Source organism: Miscanthus floridulus, chromosome 8, assembly GCF_019320115.1.
Source record: "Miscanthus floridulus cultivar M001 chromosome 8, ASM1932011v1, whole genome shotgun sequence".
In the NCBI taxonomy this organism is placed as follows: domain Eukaryota; kingdom Viridiplantae; phylum Streptophyta; class Magnoliopsida; order Poales; family Poaceae; genus Miscanthus; species Miscanthus floridulus.
In genome coordinates this window covers 185883045-185891577 of record NC_089587.1, presented here as the reverse complement: position 1 = coordinate 185891577, position 8533 = coordinate 185883045, and the positions used below count along the sequence as shown (strand labels likewise).

Below are 8533 nucleotides of genomic sequence, written 5' to 3'. Positions count from 1 at the left end.
ACACAGATATAAGTCATGGGACCTAAAAATAGTATTTTTTTAAGTTTGAGGCCTAGATTACACACAAAGACAAAGTTCTAAGACCTAAAAATGTATTTTGGAATTTGGGGATCTAGATGACACGATGAGACAAGTTTAAAAAACCGCCCGTGTATTATACTCGATATAATTTTTATAGGTCAATTACTAGTACATACTCTGTTATGGGAAAATTTCAAATGCAGTGACTTAGTGATTTTTAGTCAACGAAGAGAAAGCCCGGATATCGATCGCGGATGGCAGATACGGCCGGCGATCGAATTCCAGTACAAATGATCATGGTGGGATCATTCCTCAACGCCGGTGGTCCAATCTAGCGGCCGGTTGACGGTGATCTTGCACGTACTTACGCTGGCAACCATGTCCTCATAGTCATAGACCTCCGGGTTCAAACGCTCTACACGCCTGTACGTGCAAAAACAGTACCAATATATACTCCCAGCACAACTCCGGTCATTCGTGGGTACCAAAAAGGTGAAAAAAGAGAGAGTTGAAAAGCTGCGCTTGTATGTGGCGTTGCACTTACGATAGCTAACTGGCAACAATGTCTGAGTGGCCATAAAGAGAAGCGCACTTCAGGGGTAAATCACGGAGTAACTCGTTAGTTATATTATCGGCTCCTTTACTTGGTTTATGTCTCTATCATATCACAAGCACGTATACAAGCTCCAATTGAGTTACTGAGGCCGGTCAAATAAGCAATCGGCAAGAAAGCTATGTGGTAGACCGAGAAGTCCTTTGAATCTGAGCTTGCTTAACTTGGTGCATAATCGCGTATTTGCTCATGCAGCGTGCGAAAGAGGCGGTGCGTGTGCATGCATCTGCCAGAACAATTTGTAAAGTTGCATAGTTTATTGGATGAACGCTTGCATATGTGCCTTCTAATTTTGTCCTTTTGGTTAAAATTTAGCACTCTAGTGTGCCTACAATTTCCATCAAAACAACACAACAAACAAGAGAAAGGTCAATTAACAATTTATAAAATCCCTCAACTATGGATCTATCTAGTCCAGCTTTTGGGCGTGTTTGTTTCCGCGTCTGCGGCGCGTTTGAGCGGCAAACGCGAAAACAGCCCGCCAAACGCTCCGCGTCCGACGCGCGTTGGCCGGCCGCCCGCGACACGAAACGCGAAAAGTTGAACTGGACGGTGGGAAATCGCGAACGCGGCCCCGGAGCTACGTTCGCTCAACGCGGCCGCGCGTTACCCACTCCCGGAAACAAACAGGCCCTTTATATAACCTTCAACCACGAAACGTTCAGTTTTGACTAATCAATTAGCGAAACAATTCATTTTTCAGCATTGGCCCAAATTTTATTTGTTGCTCGCACTATGCGTATCTCCAACTTAAATACATTTATATATTTGAAAAGGAGGATAATTTGTGTACTGCTAGAAAAACTAAAAAATAGACCTAAATCCACTCTAAATTCGAGTAAAGATTAAAATCGGTTTATATACAAGTGTTGAAAGTTGAATGATTCTGTTGTTAAAGATTGAAAATTAGACTCGTCAAGGGTTGTAAAGTAGACCTTTTTCTCGTTTAACACGGTAGTAGACCTAATTCTTCCGATGAAGTGAGGTAATCCAAAAGGGCTAACTGAAACAACAACATAAAATAGCATTATCTCGAAATGAAAATAAGGGTCTCTTTGGTAGACCTTTAGCTTCTCAAAAAATGGTGAAGCCACGTATTGGTGGCTTTGGTTTCTTGCAAAAAATAAATTGGCTTCAGCTTCATCATTTTTACCTTGGTTTCAGCCTTAGAAGCCAATCTCGTATCGTATGTCCTCATTTGATAGGGCTGTTTGATTAGGACGGTGAAGAATATACACAACAAAAGTTCTGCAAAAGAGGGCCTAAGAAAACTATTACCGTCTTACCGACATCGGATGTGATTTAGTCCAATCTCCGTGCTGCCAAGACGTTCAACAGAAAATTCAATAGAATCACGTGTACCTGTCTTTATTTAAACCCCCCACCACCACAAAAAACAAAAAAAAAAGATCTTTCGGTGTTTGTATGACTGATGTGTATCTATCAAAATCCCGTCTCTTTCATTTCCCTGTAATAATAGTGTATGGCGCCGTATTATTTCCCTGTAGCCGGGTAGGCATATATAGCACAACTTGAAGAAGACATCAAACCAAAGCCGATAAAAGGTGAGAGCCGGCTCTGCAGTTCCCGCCACCAACAGATCATCCAGCATACCCGCCAATTGGATCGTCACATCCGCGAGACCACGACGCAGCCGCCGCCGGGTACGTCGTCGGGGCTCTTTCTCCGGGCCAGGTGCAGTGCAGCAGACGCGGCAGTGTTTTCTCCACCGGTCCTTCGCGCCCGGCAAGGGACGCCCAGTTTTTGGGGGCCGCTGACTGACGCGCGGTGTGCAAATGTGCAATGCATGCATCGCACGCGCCCTGGCGAGCGGGGCGTTGGCCCGGCCGAAAGCAGCGGCGGCACACGTGCCACCTGCCGCTACCGGTTGACTTCGCCGCCAACCTTCCATCGCCATCCCCCACCCAACTCCCAGCGGAATGTGCAGTCCTGCACATAAAAACCCCGCGGGTCAGTCAGCATGCCCAGGACAAGTAGTGGTAGTGTAGCAACCGCAAGCAACAAGCTAGACTTTGCAGTCTTCGTACTAATTTTTCCTATAGACAAACTTAAATTTCTTTGAATACAAGGGATCCAGTATTTGCTATATAAATCGACACATACAACTTGTACACGATTCCAAACTAAACAATGTAATAGTTTTTTTTATGTTTGTATATAGTTTTAAGATCTGATCAAATACTGTCCTTAAGGATATGTTTTTATGACCGACGGCAGTAGTTCATAGCAAATCTTTTAGCATTTCCACCACTAAACACGCTTCATATAATGGCATAGCTCTTCATGCCTTTTCACTGTTCTGCAACGTTTCGCGAATATTATCATCCATAATCACGGTTATATTTTATTTCTGATAATACGGGCACAAAGGCAGCACTAATCGGCTGGGGCAATATTCATTAATATCTATTTGGTATGCAGGTTCTATCCTCAGAATGGTCTGCTTTCGTGATAGTTACAATAGTCATGTTCATCAGGGAAGCCAAATGGAGAGAAAGGGAGACTGAGAACGACGGTTAGGCCAATTTTGAACAGAGGTCAAAAGATGTCCGACCATGGATTCTCTCAGCAAGTTGAAAAAGACAATCAATTCGCCGAAGAAAACTCGGGCCACCCACGGCTGGAGTGCCTGCACAATCACAAGTCAAAACCGACGCACGCCACGCCGTCCCAGGCAACACTACCGTCCCATCGTCTCCCTCCCACACGGCCACACGTCACTTCCCTTCTTCCCTCCACCATTGTTGCTGCCGGTGCAAGCTCCCAGGCTAGTCCAGCTTCACGCGCCATATGGCCTAGGTCCTGAAAAGACGGAGCAAGAAGCCTTCTTCCCCGCCCAGCGTCGTCACTGTGCTGCTGCTGCTTCGTTGCTTCTATGGAGCATTCCTTGATGCAACGCACAGCCACATGGCCATGCAGTTTCTTCCTGTGCTTGTCTGTCTTGTTACTGCTGCTCTTCCTGTCTCCAGTCGACTCCCTGAACCAGAGCTCCAGCTCCTGCGACCCGGGTGATCTTAAAGCCCTGGAGGACTTCTCCAAAGGTCTTGAAGGGGGTGGCGTCGCTGGCTGGACGTTCCCAAACGCAACCACCGGCGCGGCCAGCTGCTGTGCATGGACCGGTGTCATGTGCGATGGCAGCGGGAGGGTCATCGGGTTGGACCTCCATGGCCGGAAGCTGAGGGGCGAGCTGCCGCTCTCGCTCGCGCAGCTGGACCAGCTCCAGTGGCTCAACCTCTCCGACAACTACTTCCATGGTGCCGTCCCCGCGCCTGTGTTCCAGCTCCAGAGGCTGCAGCAGCTCAACCTCAGCTACAACGAGCTCACGGGCACACTGCCAGACAACATTTCTCTCCCACTGATCGAGCTCTTCAACATATCCTACAACAACTTCAATGGTTCCCACCCCACGCTCCGTGGTTCAGAGCGTCTCACCGTGTTCGATGCAGGGTACAACTCCTTTGCCGGGCAGATTGATACAAGCATCTGTGAGTCGTCTGGTGAAATCAGTGTGCTGCGATTCACATCCAATCTCTTTACTGGGGACTTCCCAGCAGGCTTCGGGAACTGCACAAAGCTCGAGGAGCTGCATGTCGAACTCAACATCATCTCCGGGAGATTGCCAGATGACCTATTCAGGCTGCCATCTCTGAAGATCCTGTCTCTGCAAGAGAATCAACTCTCTGGGGGGATGAGCCCAAGGTTCGGTAACCTGTCCAGCCTTGATAGGCTGGACATATCTTTCAATTCATTCTCTGGGCACCTTCCAAATGTTTTTGGTAGCCTCCGCAAGTTGGAGTTCTTCTCTGCACAGTCCAACCTCTTCAGGGGTCCATTGCCTCCCTCGCTGTGCTATTCTCTGTCACTGAAGATGCTGTACCTGAGGAACAATTCATTGAATGGAGAGATCAACCTCAATTGCTCAGCAATGACACAACTTAGCTCACTCGACCTTGGCACAAATAAGTTCATTGGCACAATTGACAGTTTGTCGGATTGCCATAATCTGAGGAGCCTGAACCTTGCCACAAACAACCTCAGTGGTGAAATCCCTGCTGGTTTCAGGAAGCTTCAGTCGCTAACCTACCTCTCACTTTCAAACAATAGCTTCACAGATGTGCCTTCAGCATTATCTGTCCTTCAGGACTGTCCAAGTCTAACAAGCCTCGTGCTCACAAAGAACTTCCATGATGAGAAGGCCTTGCCGATGACTGGGATACAAGGTTTTCACAACATCCAAGTGTTTGTCATTGCAAATAGCCATCTTTCAGGATCGGTACCACCATGGCTAGCTAATTTCACACAATTGAAGGTGCTAGATCTGTCATGGAATCAATTGATCGGGAATATTCCTGCATGGATTGGTGATCTTGAGTTTCTGTTCTATTTGGATCTATCCAATAATTCACTTAGTGGAGGAATTCCGGAAAACTTGTCTAACATGAAGGCCCTTGTAACAAGGAAGATCTCACAGGAATCTACAGAGACTGATTATTTTCCTTTCTTCATCAAAAGAAACAAGACAGGCAAAGGGTTGCAGTACAATCAAGTTAGCAGCTTCCCACCCTCCCTAGTTCTCAGCCATAACAAGCTCACAGGCCCCATATTATCGGGCTTTGGGATCCTAAAGCACCTACATGTATTGGACCTCAGCAACAACAATATTTCTGGTACCATTCCTGATGATCTATCAGGGATGTCAAGCTTGGAATCCTTGGATTTGTCACATAATAATCTTACCGGAGGCATCCCATCTTCATTAACGAAGCTGAATTTTCTATCAAGCTTCAGTGTGGCATACAACAATCTGAATGGTACCATTCCATCAGGAGGTCAATTCTGGACATTCAGTAGTTCTGCTTATGAGGGTAACCCCAAACTCTGTGGCATTCGCCTAGGCCTACCCTGGTGTCATTCAACTCCTGCTCCTACAATTGCTGCAACAAATAAGAGAAAGAACAAGGGCATCATATTTGGAATAGCTATGGGTATTGCAGTTGGGGCAGCATTTGTTTTGTCTATTGCTGTTGTATTTGTACTGAAGAGTAGCTTCAGAAGGCAGGATCATACAGTAAAAGCTGTCGCAGATACTAATCGAGCCCTTGAGTTGGCACCAGCCTCACTGGTACTACTGTTTCAGGACAAGGCTGATAAGGCATTAACCATCACTGACATTTTGAAATCGACAAACAACTTTGATCAGGCTAACATCATTGGTTGTGGTGGCTTTGGTCTAGTGTACAAGGCAACATTGCAAGATGGAGCAGCAATCGCTATCAAACGACTATCAGGTGACTTTGGTCAGATGGAACGGGAGTTCAAAGCAGAGGTGGAGACGTTATCAAAAGCTCAGCATCCCAATCTTGTGCTTCTGCAAGGTTACTGCAGGATTGGCAATAACAGACTCCTGATCTACTCTTTCATGGAAAATGGCAGCCTAGACCATTGGCTTCATGAAAAGCCAGATGGTCCCTCCAGATTAATCTGGCCAAGAAGGCTTCAGATAGCAAAAGGAGCAGCAAGAGGTTTGGCATACCTGCATTTGTCATGCCAACCTCATATTCTCCATCGTGACATCAAGTCAAGCAACATCCTTCTAGATAAGAATTTTGAAGCCCATTTGGCTGATTTTGGGCTTGCTCGGCTTATTTGTCCCTACGCCACACATGTGACCACTGACCTAGTTGGCACGCTGGGTTACATTCCCCCTGAGTACGGCCAGTCTTCAGTAGCCACTTTCAAGGGTGATGTTTATAGTTTTGGCATTGTCCTTCTGGAGTTATTAACTGGAAAGAGGCCTGTAGACATGTGCAAGCCGAAGGGAGCTCGGGAGTTAGTCTCATGGGTTACACATATGAAAAAGGAAAACCGTGAAGCTGATGTCTTGGACCGTGCAATGTATGATAAGAAATTTGAGACGCAAATGATGCAGATGATTGATGTTGCTTGTCTGTGCATAAGTGATTCACCAAAACTGCGGCCATTAACACATCAGTTAGTGCTATGGCTTGACAACATTGGTGTGACCAGCAATGCACCAAAGTGAGGCAATTTCAAGGACAGCGGCCATTGGGGAAATCCTTGTGTTTAATTGATCTCTCTCAGATGAATTTTCTTCTCTAGTGAGAAATGTAAGATAACGCACGATGATTGTATATTCAATAATGCATGCTTCATCTACTATTGAAAAAAAAAACTCTTATTTTGCATGCAGTAGATACAATTTTCGGGTGGTTTATGGAAGTTTTGCTTCTTTTTTGACTTTGGTATGAATATCTTGTATATAGTTAAAGGGGATTTTCTAAATAAAGGAATAATTAAGTATCTCAGAGTTTCTCTTATAAGTTTGTGCACATATTGCAGTACATTACTAAGTTGACACACTTTTCTTGCATCAGTTCATTGTCATGTTGCTTTATAACTTAAGAATGATGCTACTGATTTCACATTAGTAAGTAGTCCCTTGTTTCTAAATTATAGGTCATCTTGGTTGTTCTTGATAAGTTGATATATATATTTTACTACGTATTTAGACATATCGTATATCAAAATGTATAGCAAAAGTTATACACCTAGAAAAGCCAAAACGACCTTTGATTTGGGACTTAGGGAATACAATAAAACGAAAATAGCAGATCAACATGGAAGGAATAAGAGTCGACCAACTCATCTCATCCATGTCAGAAAGAAGTCGTCCAGCTATACACGTCTTGCCCACTGGCACTTCAGGTAATAATGAGGATATATACATTGTTGTGGGTGCCGATGGACCCAGAAAAAATGGAATGTCAGTTAATAGGATCAAATTTTCACCATGGTTGCGGCAAGTCTACGCATCTACAAGGCAGGCCCTCTAGTTTGCTCTAGTTTCACCACTGGCGCTGGTCCTTGTATCCTTGCTATGGTCAATGATTTGTCAGTCTATCTCAAAACAAAACACAAAAGGAAGAAACGTCACCAAAATCAGCTCACCCAGATAAAGGAACTTGTTGTTCATGGTTGTGTCTGCTGGCTTTAGAGTTGAAATTGCTGCTGAATAAGCAGAACACACAACCAATTCGAACTCTCAATCTAAAGCGCATGATACAGAACAGAGGGAGAAAACTTATGGAGCGTTACCTCACTGGCAGCCCATGGTTCATGGATTCAGGCACTCGCTCGAACAGGTGGCGTGCATGTGCGGTTGCCCTCGTGCTCTAGCACAGTTTCGCCTTCGTACACCCCGAGAGTGCACATCCCGTTCCTCCAGCGCCGCCATCAAGGTGGCCGTCGCCTTCGTCCGCGCTGCTTGGACCGGCTAGCGCATCTGTGGGGCCTCCAAGCCGGGCGTGGGGCCTCCAAGGGAGAGCGACGCCGAGGGAAAGGGAATGCGAGGTCCATGGACCCTGCGCATACCTGTGCGCCGCATCGAACACTAGAGCATTCGGCACGGGCACATCTGTGATCTGCCGAGGAGTGTTATGGCGTGCGGACGGCGACCGGCGATCGCGAGCGATGGTCGTCACCGCCACCACATCTCCCACGACTGCCCGGCCCGGCGTCCTTTCCCTCGCTTCCCGGTCGCATGTTTGTGCTGGGCCTAACGGCTTCAGCTCGGCCGCTTCAATCCCAAGGAAGCCCAGCAGGCCAGCGCCGCAGTACAACAGAAGAGAAACGGCACCCCCAATATTGGGCTTGCTAACTTGGTCCGTAAGCCCAACACATACCAATGGTCAAGTCGTGGTTCTTTTCCTTTTCCTTCGTAAAAATTGCTAAAGTTGCAAGTAAGACTCAGGACCTTTTAGATAAGAGTTCTTTTGTATGGGTAGATGACCCTCCTAATTCTATCCTGCAATTGCTCGTAAACGATGTAACCATTTTATCGAATCAATAAAGTTTGCC

General features: G+C 46.2%; 1 protein-coding gene across 1 annotated transcript; it reads left to right on the top strand.

Moving 5' to 3' along the window:
• Window positions 1-3129: 3129 nt before the first annotated feature.
• LOC136474281 (phytosulfokine receptor 1-like) lies at window positions 3130-6957 on the top strand. The gene has a single exon (XM_066471875.1). The coding sequence runs from the start codon at window positions 3531-3533 to the stop codon at window positions 6696-6698; it is 3168 nt and encodes a 1055-aa protein (XP_066327972.1). The 5' UTR covers window positions 3130-3530; the 3' UTR covers window positions 6699-6957.
• The last annotated feature ends 1576 nt before the right edge of the window (window positions 6958-8533 follow it).

Excerpts from the sequence above, each read along its gene's own strand:
- LOC136474281 (XM_066471875.1), top strand. The coding sequence starts at position 3,531 with ATGGAGCATTCCTTGATGCAACGCACAGCCACATGGCCATGCAGTTTC.